General features: G+C 41.3%; 1 protein-coding gene across 1 annotated transcript; it reads left to right on the top strand.

Annotated features, from left to right (window-relative positions):
• Positions 1–274: 274 nt before the first annotated feature.
• On the top strand, positions 275–12,098 carry Non1 (nucleolar GTP-binding protein 1). Its single transcript, XM_088257036.1, has 12 exons — positions 275–419; positions 523–797; positions 2,276–2,411; positions 3,411–3,512; positions 4,128–4,220; positions 6,408–6,557; positions 7,195–7,358; positions 7,991–8,123; positions 9,106–9,277; positions 9,881–10,243; positions 11,001–11,197; positions 11,884–12,098. Exons 1-12 carry the CDS (start codon positions 372–374, stop codon positions 12,037–12,039), a joined length of 1,989 nt encoding a protein of 662 aa, XP_088113162.1. The 5' UTR covers positions 275–371; the 3' UTR covers positions 12,040–12,098.
• Positions 12,099–12,516: the final 418 nt, after the last annotated feature.

Here is a 12,516-nt window from a genome sequence, read left to right as displayed (position 1 = left end):
CCTGTAATTGGAGATAATCCAGATTTTGTGAACAAGTATTTGGACACACTCAAAATGCTGTAAATATATAAAAAAAATGCTGCAAAAAGCGTGACCGGGTACAGTTATAAATGAAGCAAGTATTTTAAAAACAAGTGTCCTCGCGAGTGAAAAATACTTTCCGAATATATGCATATGTGGGGTACTTTGTAAGATTTTGTGGAGTACCTACTGCTCAGCATGACATTTCTGATCATATGCAATTAAATTTTGTTTCTGGCAACACAGGCAAGACCTTTCAAAACACGTGTCGCGCGGAGGCGCTGTCATATTACGTTTCTCACTTTTGAGAAACGCTTTTTCCCATGAATATCGTGAAATAAACCATCAAAATGAGTTTATACAACTTCAAAAGGATCGCGGTCGTTCCGACGGCGAAGGTAGGAATCCTAACTAGTTATTTACGTCGTAATTGCGTGATTTTGTGAAATGTATATAACCTAAAATGTCACCGTGTTATTTTGTGATTTTTGTTGTTTTTAGGAGTTTATTGATGTTATGCTATCAAAGACACAGCGGAAGACTCCGACCGTGGTCCACAAGCACTACAAGATATCGCGAATTCGTGGATTTTACATGAGAAAAGTCAAATTTACGCAGCAGAATTTTCACGACAGGCTCTCCAGGATTATCCAGGAATTCCCCAAACTAGACGACGTGCACCCTTTCTACGCCGACCTGATGAATGTATTGTATGACAAGGACCATTACAAATTAGGCCTCGGGCAACTGAACACCGCCAGGCATCTTATTGACACGTAAGTTTGCCATGTTTTTACGAACATTCTTGGTCTTCTAACTTTCATCCGCACCCAACGGTGCATACGGCACTGTATTATCTTGATAGCTAATTAAGTGAAGGTAACTTGATCACTCCTGTGCCTCGGACAGCCAATCCAGGATGATTTTGAATAAATATTTGGGTAAAAAAAACACACTTCTATTTTATATGTCGTCCGCCTCCGTAGTGTAATGGTCAGCACGCTCGGCTACCGTTCTGGAGGTCCCGGGTTCGATTCCCAGGGGGGTTTAATAAATATAAGTGATTTTTTCACTCTAATATTTATTCAATATTACACTGGACTGGTACCTGAAGCGGAGGGCTGATCACCTTTCCTTCATGTGTAATCGATCGAGATAACACTGCGTTTATATGAAGCAGTGCCCTATGCACCATTGGGGTGCCGGAAGGGATTATTATTATATTATGTACAAGGTTTATAGATCATTTAGTGGATTTTTATTTTTGATTTTGGGGGCAAATAAATATAAGTGTTATTTTCACTGAAATATTTTATTCAATATTACCCTGGACTGGTACTTGAAGCGGAGGGCTGATCACCTTTCCTTCATGTGTAAATGATCAAGATAACACTGCGTTTATATGACGCAGTGCCCTATGCACCATTGGGGTGTGGATAAGGGTTTTAATAATAATAATAATAATTTTATATAATAAAATAAAACTGGACAGTTTTTCACAACATTTTTGGGCGTGTCCATATCCTTCATTGTGTAAAGTAAAGTATCCTTCTTTGAATATTTTTCCCAGATACTTTGTGGCACATTTTATAAAATTTATAAAATAAAACTAGGACTGTTTTTAACCACATTTTATTGGTAATTTTTTCCAACCGGTTTCGACGAGAACCTTGTCATCATCAGGGATAAACATGGATAAATGGAGAAACCTAGATTTGTGAACAAATAATTGGAACATGTGAATAATATTTGCTCTTTTACAGTTCCATATATGTAACTAAAATAATAAATAATAAAAATGAAAATAATATTTTATGGCGTTTCTCATGTGTGTGATTATAATCCAGGATTCGGACCTCACAAACTAATAAAAGAGTTTCTGCTTAGTATAAAAACTTCTTTTCATCTCACCAATAGATGTCTCTAGTGAAGTTCTAGTGATTCAAGAACAATGTTTCAAAATTGGTTCATATATATGTAGAACATCCAAGAATTTGAGTAGTGTGGTTGTCAATAATGGATAGAATTGGTGAATGTTACACGTGTGTAATTAAGTGTCGTTAAGTGATCACTTAAACCAGCCTATGACGGTCGTCAGCCCCGTAAATGCCTAGACTTCCATATTCATCTTCATCTTTGATGAGATGTCAAAAAATAATATCCATTTATGTAGTTCAGATTTAATGAAGTGAATTTTTAATCTGCATTTTATTTTCAAATAATTTTAATTATTATATTGCTGATTGCGTTTTAGAGTGGCCAAGGATTATGTCCGCCTGCTGAAGTACGGAGACACCCTGTATCGCTGCAAGCAGTTGAAGCGAGCCGCGTTGGGCCGCATGTCCACCATCATGAAGAGGCAGGGTGCCAACCTCACCTACCTAGAACAGGTATGCATCAAGCGCGGTCCGTCCATACACGCTGTGGATGCTCCGCATCCCTTGCATTTTAGAGTAAAAAGATTTGTACTTCTATCCGTAAACAGCAATACTGCAATTTAAATATATCGGATATAGATAGGATTCAAAAAATTGTTAAAAATTGACTTTTATTTTACCAGGGACAAGATTCTAAATTGGGTAGTGCAAATATAAAAGGTTTAATTTTGAGATTATTATTTTTAATGAAAAGATTTTACGTTAAATATGTGAGAATACTAAAATTTTGTTGACTTACGTTTTTTCCCTGGGACGCTCGTCGCCGCGCGTTCCTGTGATCGATGATTATTACGCGTTGTTTTTTCGGTTTTTATTTAAAAAATGCTTCTAAAATTTCGAATTTTGTAAAACGTGTTTCGGGATCACGTCGGGGGGTCACCAATTGTGGTTTCTAGTTGAATACCACTTTAATTTATCAGAAGGGAAGCAAGATGAAAGCGGATTACTTTTAACACAAATTTATTCAGTTCTATCAAATTACAATCAAGAAAATACTTAAGAATAATCGCGTGATTCTAATATGAGAACAGTTGAAGTACGTGTCGATCTGAGGACGAGCGGCGACGAAGTGTGTCGGGCTCGCTTCCGTTCGTTGCGGGCTTCGTATAGGGTGCTCGCTATTTCACTCGATTTGAGTTGCCATAGTCAATGTGTGGGTTGCCACAATATTACGTAAAATTTTTAAATGCAATTCTACCAACTGTCTGCAGTTACAATAAACTACTAATTCTGTTATGTGTGAACATACTGAGTGAATGATCGCGCTCTAAACAGGCTTGGTCATTAAGGAAGGGCCTACCAACCTTAAGACAATTTTTTTTACCGATTCCTTTTCATCGGTTCATTTGAACTCAAATTCCCAAGTACTTTTTGTACGTAATGTATGTTGGAATGGTGATATAACCCCGGAGTTGCTTGGATCTATGTTAACAAGTTGATATTTTTGTATAGGTCCGTCAACATTTATCCAGGTTGCCGTCCATAGATCCGTATACCAGGAGCATCATCATCTGCGGCTTCCCCAATGTCGGAAAGTCCAGCTTCATCAACAAGGTAAACAAAATCACCAGCGCACCTAACTAACTAACCATCACGCCGCTTCTCCGCAGGGGCACCACTCTGTCTCCACGTTCATGCATCTCCTCATACATACCCGCCAATTGTTACCACTACTAACCTGACCACTTTCAAGTATTTGGCATACCTGATCATGCCATGTTTTTCTCGGTCTTCCTCCGTTCCTTTTTCCAATTACATTCGCCTCATAAATTTGTTTAACCGTTTTTTCCTCACTCATTCGTTCTACATGTCCAAACCATCTCAATACACCTTTCTTAATTTTATTGATAATGCTTATCTCAGCTTTGCATTCCTTCCTTATTTCACTATTCGAACATCTATCATACATCGTTTTGTCACACATTCTTCTGAGAGATTGCATTTCGACTGCATTTAGTCTACTTTCATCTTTCTTTTGCCAACTCCATGTTTCACTTCCATACGTTAGAGTTGGAACCAGGACTCCGTTGTGCACTGCCAGTTTAGCTTCCGCTGATAGGTTTTTATTTGCTATAACTGATTTCAGTGCACTATTCACTTTGTTCCCAGCATTCACTCTCCTTTCTATGTCTAATAATGTCTTACGATGGATAATATTATATTTTCCAGATCACGAGAGCCGATGTGGAAGTACAGCCGTACGCATTCACAACCAAGAGCCTGTACGTTGGTCACACTGATTACAAATACCTGAGATGGCAGGTACGGTAACATTATAAGTTTAAACAATATTTCGATTGACATATGGGAATATGGAAAGCGAATATGAATATTGAATATGAAATTTGAAAAGCGGATTTTTTCGGAGGTATTTCTCTCCCGTCATAAAATGACCAAAGCACTGTAGCTTTATTTTCTTTATGTTGTGAACTTAATCACGGGACACCATGAGGTGGATCATATATGTATAACTTTTGAGTTGTGTGGTTGTCAATCATGGGGTAGAATGGTCAATGTAACATGTGTGTAAAGTGATCACTTAAACACCCTATGACACGTCCTAAGTCTTGTAAATGGCCAGTAAATATTCTTCTTTATCTACGTTGAGATGTCAAAAAAAAAAAACTTTTATTGGCTAGTTACATGTTTTACCAACTGAACAAACCACGTTTTTAAAATGTCATTAGCACATTGTTGTCGGGTGGTTTTGTTCATGGACCCCGACCCTAGTTATACTCTGGCAGTCTGCCGCCCGACCCTCAGTATACTAATCACAAGTAGCCACAAGTACACCCAATTCCCATCTGTACAATGTTTGTAAGCGTCTCTCGCGCTCTACCTAAAGTAAGCAAATAGAATGCTCGCAAGCGTCTCCCGCTCTCTACCGACAGTATGGAAAAGGACCCTAATTATACTCTGGCAGTCTGCCGCCCGACCCTCAGTATACTAATCACAAGTAGCCGCAACACCCAATTCCCATCTGTACAATGTTTGCAGGCGTCTCTCGCGCTCTACCTAAAGTAAGCAAATAGAACGCTCGCAAGCGTCTCCCGCTCTCTACCGACAGTATGGAAAAGGACCCTAATTACACTCTGGCAGTCTGCCGCCCGACCCTCAGTATACTAATCACAAGTAGCCACAAGTACACCCAATTCCCATCTGTACAATGTTTGTAAGCGTCTCTCGCGCTCTACCTAAAGTAAGCAAATAGAACGCTCGCAAGCGTCTCCCGCTCTCTACCGACAGTATGGAAAAGGACCCTAATTACACTCTGGCAGTCTGCCGCCCGACCCTCAGTATACTAATCACAAGTAGCCGCAACACCCAATTCCCATCTGTACAATGTTTGCGGGCGTCTCTCGCGCTCTACCTAAAGTAAGTAAATAGAACGCTTGCGTCTCCCGTCGTCGGTAGAGACCGACAGTATGCCAAAGACGCTTTTCAGCGTTTCCCGCAATGTGTTATGTCTCACTCCTTGAGAGATTTTGGCAACACACAATTTCCATTATTCTCCGTTATTAACACATTAGTTACGGCAATGTTTTGATAAAACTGTATCTTGAGGCGGGCGACATTAGACAGCTGTCCGGAAATATAAAATATGTCAGTGAACTTCAAACTGTAGAGTTTTATCAATAAAACCAGATTTTTTCATCAACATTTTAAGTAATAGAAAAAAATACAACTTGTGGTTTTAAATGTTCTTAAATAAAAAAAAAGCATTTAATCATTTTTCTTGGTGTGGTATGTTTGGAAACATTTACCGACATGAAGCGGAATTTTGCATTGTTTGTTACGTTTTATTATAATACAAGAATGCTCTGAGGTTGAATTTGAAAACAATACAAAAACGGTTAAATGGTCTCTAACGTCTCAAAATAAAATCATTTTAGTCAACAAATCACAAAAGTAAAAAAATGTTAAAAACACTAATAAAATATTAGAAAATAACAACACAGTTTAACAACCGCCGAAAACTCAAAATCTGCAAATAAAAAATGATTTATGGGCTTTCCCCACACGCGTTTATTGCTTTGTAAGTACCAACTGCCGACTTAAGTAAAGGACAATGATCTTTGTATTTTATTTCATTTTAGGACAAAGAAAAAAACGCACCGTCTGTATCCATTGTTTAAAGTTGATTTGTAACATTTCCTTCAAAACAGATTGCGACCATTAGCTATATTTTGAACCAGTAAATATCAGTATTATTTTTTATATTACAACGACATCTATCCACTACACAACAAAAGCAAAAAGGCCAAGAGATTAGAAGTTTATGACGTGTTTTTTGTATACTAAATTGAAGGTAGCCGAAATGCACAAAAGTGTGCACCCCGCCGCCACACAAGGTTTCTGAAACGCACAAATATGTGCACACCGTACACAATGTGTTAAGACAGCTCGTCTCGTTGTATTGGCGAGTGATTGAAGTCCTCTTCCTCGCAGGTTCTGGACACTCCCGGCATCCTGGACCATCCCCTGGAGGACAGGAACGTGATAGAGATGCAAGCCGTGACGGCGCTCGCCCATCTGAGAGCGTGCGCTCTGTACTTCATGGACATCAGCGAGCAGTGCGGACACAGTCTGGAGGAGCAGGTAATAGTCTACACCAGGGATGGCGAATCTTATTCGCAAGAAGGTCGAGAATTTGTTGTTTTTTTTTATAAATCCTTGTCGTGGGTCACATTAGGTTGAGTGATCAAATCTATAGTAAATAAAGGCTTACAAGTTTTATGGGACCTTTGGTCAGTTGCGTGCACAGATAATTAGGGTTGGCAGTAGAGGTAGGTAGACTGGTGCTGAGAGGCCACCAATGGCCCCTGAGCCCATATGCGGACTGACACTCGGCACTATCAAGCTTAGTTTAAAAAACTGGGCCATGCACAAGAGCCAAGAGATCTGGTCCAACAGCTCAGGGATGAAACACGCAAAGGAACTGATCACAGGGAAATTCACCACAGAAGCTCTGAAGCTTAGCAAAATACAAATAAGGATCCTAACCAGGACCTGGACACTGCAGACTGAGGAAACACATGACAAAATTGGACTGCATGACTCCCCAGTATGCAGATTTTGTATGGAGGATAACGAAACACCAATCCACATGCTCTAGTCAGTCCCCACATACTGTCCAAAATGTCATTAAATTGCTTGAATGGTGACACTCAGATGCGGGCAGGTTAGCTGTGAAACCGTTGGATGGGAGTGTTACAATATTGACTCGACTTTCCAGATCAACCTGTTTGAGAGCATCAGGCCGCTGTTCAGCAACAAGCCCCTGGTGGTGGTCATCAACAAGGTGGACGTGCTCCGGGTGCAGGACCTGCCCGAGGGCAAGAAGCAGCTGCTGGAGGACTTCGAGGAGAGGCTGCGGGGCAAGGCCACCAGCGGAGACAGGTGAGGTCAACCCGCGATAGCACAATACTAGTTTATGTATTAAATGTTAAAATCAGTGTTTGATATAACATTTAATACTTAAATATTATGCCCCAACCAGAAACACGAGAAACCGTCAAATATTTTACTTATTATATATTAAAAAATAATATGAAAAATAACTCCCGTAATCAGAATTAATCCAGATTTGTGAACAATTCGCTCACTCCTTTCAACAACGTCATATATCAAAAACTAGATTTTTCATTAGATTGTTATTAAGGTTTAAAAATGTAATAAAATGTATTAAAAATAAATATCAAGCTACCTATTGAACTTTCTACTGTGCAACAGACCTTTTTAGGTAAAACCTGAATGTTTTTTCTCCATTTGAAAAATATTTAGTATATTTAAAAAAATAATTAAATTACCTTTTCTTTAAATGCAAAAACAACGCTTTCTGCCCTGTAGCGGGTAAATAGAAAGTTAAAAATATGCCGCTTTTGCTGGGAAATAGTACATTTTCTGGGCATTCTGAAAACATGCACAACTGAAAATTGACGATTTTTGATTTATGACGTTCTTGAAAGGAGTGAGCGATATGTTTTTATTTGATGGAACTGTTATACCTGACTGGCGATGCTCGGTTCCAGTGAAGAGAGGCTGGTGGAGATCCCCCTGCTGCAGATGTCCACCATCTCCGGGGAGGGCGTCCAGGAAGTCAAGATCGAGGCCTGCGAGAGACTCCTGGGCTTCCGCGTCGACACCAAGATGAGAACCAAGAAGGTACAACTCCAATTCTTCTTCTTCATGAGACACTGACCTCCACTGCTGGATATAGACCTCTTTCCCTTGCACCCTTGAGGTAGTATTTTACGAAAATGGCGCCATTTAAGTTAGTTATCCAAATTTATTATTATTATATTAATGTCGGTTGCTGCTTGCAGCCAGTTTCTACCCCCCACAGCGACTATGTCGTCAAACCACCTCTTTTGGGGTTCTCCCGACGCCTCTTTTATTCTCCCAAGGTCTCCGTCGTAGAATTCTTGGGGTCCATCTCATGGGGTCCTATCTTGCAAACAAGTCCAATTATGCCAACTTAAATTTTCAGATTTCTACCTGTCACTTTTGCCATAAAAAGGATATCGAATTTTTCCATATATGTTAGTAAGCTTATTACAGTAAAGTCTCGATATAACGGACCTCTGTTTACAATTCAATTTCATACTATTTCTGTGAGCCTAAGCGGCTCATTAGAAATAGGTATCAAATTGTTGTAGAGTTGGTTCGAACCGAGAAACGCGCGCGCGAGAACCGCGACACTAACCATGGGATTAACAACCCAACCTTAAATGTCCTGTAAATATTATAAATGTTTTTTAAAAATTATTATTACATCTTTTTCCTGGCTCTATCCCAACTTATCATCTTTGTAGACTGTTGGGGTCAGCTCTTCCTCGTCCTCAGGTTATAGGTCCTTCTGTCATATACAACATCACCTAGGCCACGCCTTCGAATCATGTTACCTTTCTGCAGCACCCATGAATTTTTTAGTCTTCCTCTAGATGTATTTCGAGGAAGATCCATGGCGATCGCCTGGTTCACAATATGTTCAGGTTCTCTGCGTCCTATGTGCCCATACCATCTCAATGGCCTTTCCTCTGCCTTACTATTGATGTCAGTTACACCCAGTTTTTATTTTATTTTATTATTCGTTGAGTATTTGATTTTTTAAAATGTTTTTTTAAATAAATTTTCATGACTCCAGGTGGATGGCATATTGAACCGACTGCACGTGGCCGTGCCGGAGCCCCGCGACGGCAAGGAGCGGCTGCCCTGCATCCCCGCAGCGGCCATGCAGAAGAAGCTGAAGGCGGCCGCCAAGAAGCGCAAGCTGGAGAGGGAGATCGAGCTCGAAGAAGGAGACGACTATGTACTCGGTATGTTGCGTTTGAGATATGCACTTGGAATGTCGCATTTGAGATACGCACTTGAATTGTTACTTTTGAGATATGAACTTGGAATGTCACATTTGAGATATGAGTACTTGGATATGAGTATTTGAGTACTTGGAATGTCACTTGTGTTATGTACTTGGAATGTCATTTAAGATTTGTACTTGAAATATCTACTTTGAGATATCTACTTGGAATGTTGTGACATTCACTTTTTAGATATCTGCTTGGAATATTGTGACATTCACTTTTGAGATTTTTTGATTGGAATGTTATTTGTCATGTGTACTTGAGTGTCATATTTGAGTCATTTGTGCGTGGAATATCACATCTGAGATATGTACTCTTAATATCACATCTGAGATATGTAGTGAAATCTCACATCTGAGATATGTACCTCGAATATCACATCCGAGATGCGTAGTTGAAATGTCACATCTGAGATATGTACTTGGAATATCACATCCGAGATGTGTAGTTGAAATGTCACATCTGAGATATGTACTCTTAATATCACATCTGAGATATGTAGTTGAAATGTCACATTCGAGAAACGTACATGGAATGAAGGTTTGTCTCTGCCCGCAGATCTGCAGAAGAACTACGCGGAGATAGCGGAGGAGGAGCGTCACGACCCGATCCCCGAGTTCTGGGAGGGCCACAACGTGGCGGACTACATCGACCCGGAGATCTTCGCGCGCCTGGAGGAGCTGGAGCGCGACGAGGAGCTGCGCGAGGAGGCCGGCGCCTACGCCGCGCCGCGCATCCAGCTGGACGAGACCATGCGCGAGGTGCGCGCGCTGGCGCTGCAGATCCGCAACAAGCGCGCCATCATGAAGGGCGAGGCCATGCTGGTCAAGCAGTCCACCAAGCCGGTCATTCCGAGGAACACGCTCGCCAAGGGCAAGGAGCGCTCCGTCGCGCGGCTCGTCGGCGAGATGGAGCAGCTGGGTGAGTGCGACCGCCGCTTGCATTATTATTATTTTTTTTTAAACCACTTCTTGGAAGGTCAAAAAAGCCACCCTTTTTTTTCACTATTATGTTTGGGATCTGGATGAGTGTTGGCATTGTACCTCGAATTGTCAGTAAAGTGAAAATTACGACACGTGTCACTCAACACGCAAGATGCGTTCTCTAGACTGGATTTGGGCAAATCACTATTAAAAGTTTTGTGTACGATGTGCCCGAACTGCATTTGAGCAAATCACTGTGTCAGCACAATACCTACCTGAATTTTATTCGGGCAAATCACACAAGGGGTTAATTTTTCTCTTCATTGCCATGCAAAATCGCCATATCGCTCACTCCTTTCAAGAACGTCATAAATCAAAAAACTTGATTTTTCAGGAGAACGTTTTTAAAGTTTAAAAATATAATACAATGTATTAAAAATAAATATCAAGCCCCTTATTGAACTTTTTACTGTGCAACAGATCTTTTAGGTAAGACCTGAAGGTTTTTTCTCCATTTGAAAAATATTTAGTATATTTAAAAAAAATCATTAAACAATACATTTTCTTCAAAATGCAAAAACAACACTTTCTGTGATTATCAAAAACAACACCCTGTAGCGGGATATAATACATTTTCTGGGCATTCTGTAAACATTCACAACTAAAAATTGTCAATTTTTGATTTATGACGTTCTTGAAAGGAGTGAGCGATGTGTTTGCCATCCCCGGTGTATTACACATCTGTCCTTCCCCAGGTGTGGACATGTCGGAGACGGCCGGCACGCACTTCGCCATGACGCGGTCGCGCTCGCTGTCGCGCGGGCCGGCCGCCAAGCGCGCCCGCGCCGCGTCCTCCTCGGGCAAGGATGCGCCGGACAAGCCGCGCTCGCTCAGCCGCGGGCGCGGCATGACCACCGTGCCCAGGGACCAGCAGGGAGTCAAGGACGTGGCGGTGAGTGGTGCCTTGTACTTGTGTATCTGTAAGGAATGTTGGCGACACACCGGTGGCGACAACATCCCGCAATCGTGTGAATACCAATGGCAATCTAAACTCGTCTCTCTTAGAAACCTTCTTCTCTAGCCTTCTCCACTGACCTCTTCTGCATCCTTTTCCTCCGGCTGGTTGCTGCTTGCAGCCGGTTTCTACCCCCCACAGCGACTATGTCGTCCGACCATCTCTTTTGGGGTCTTCCGACGCCTCTTTTAAGCACCCTTGGCTACTGGAGGGTTCGTTCCCAACAGGGTCAAAATAAATATCAGTGATTTTTCAGTCTAATATTTATTTAATATGACCCTGGACTGGTACCTGAAGCTGAAGGCTGATCACCTTTCCTTTGTGTATTTAACGATCAAGATGACACTGTTTCTGTATGATGCAGTGCCCTATGCACCATTGAGTGCGGATAAGGGTTGGAAGGAAGATGTATGAGGAGATGCATGAATGTAGAAGAGCCAAAGAATGTTTGCAAAGACAGATTGCTGTGGCAGTCTATTCTCTCTGCCTACCCCTGCGGTGAGCGACGTGATGGTTAGTTAGCTGGTTTGCTTAGACATGGGTTGTCGACTGCCATCAATAATAATGAACAGAAATTGTCATAAATTTTTGTTGATTTTTTTCAAATTGTTTTGTTTTTCCAGATGAAGTCTCGCCTGCACCGGGTGTCCCAGAAGGCCATCAGCAAGAAGGTGAAGAAGCGCGGGCTCAAGGGAGAGGCCGACAGGTTCATTGGGACCAAGATGCCCAAGCATCTGTTCAGCGGCAAGAGAGGTGTCGGGAAGACGGACAGGAGATAAGCGCGAGCCATTCTCACCCTTACGTGTCTTCTTATACAATAAACTATATTATAATATTATCTGGTCCTTTTATTATTGTTCCTGCATATTATATAGTAATGGTCAGCGCATTTGGCTACCGTTCTGGAGGTCCCGGGTTCGATTCCCAGGGGGGGAAATCAAATAAATATGTATTGAAATATCGAAACACCATTTTGTGCTTTTTACAGGATGCTTCAAATACCATTTTGGACCACCTTTTGCTAATTTTTAAGTAAATTTAACCGTCCGCCTCTGTGGTGTAATGGTCAGCTGGTTTAGCTATCATGCTGGAGGTCCCGATTTCGATTCCCAGGGGGGGTGAAAATAAATATTAGTGATTTTACACTGTAATATTACCCTGGACTGGTTCCTGAAGCGCAAGAGTTATCACCTTGCCTTCATGTAAGTAATGATCGAGAAAACACTGCGTCAATTCGATGCAGTGCCCTATGCACC

Source organism: Brachycentrus maculatus, unplaced genomic scaffold, assembly GCF_059751285.1.
Source record: "Brachycentrus maculatus isolate JH-2025_06_01 unplaced genomic scaffold, ASM5975128v1 h1tg000070l, whole genome shotgun sequence".
NCBI classification, from domain to species: Eukaryota; Metazoa; Arthropoda; class Insecta; order Trichoptera; family Brachycentridae; genus Brachycentrus; species Brachycentrus maculatus.
The sequence above is the reverse complement of the archived record's forward strand: the minus strand, read 5'-3'. Positions and strand labels throughout refer to the sequence as shown.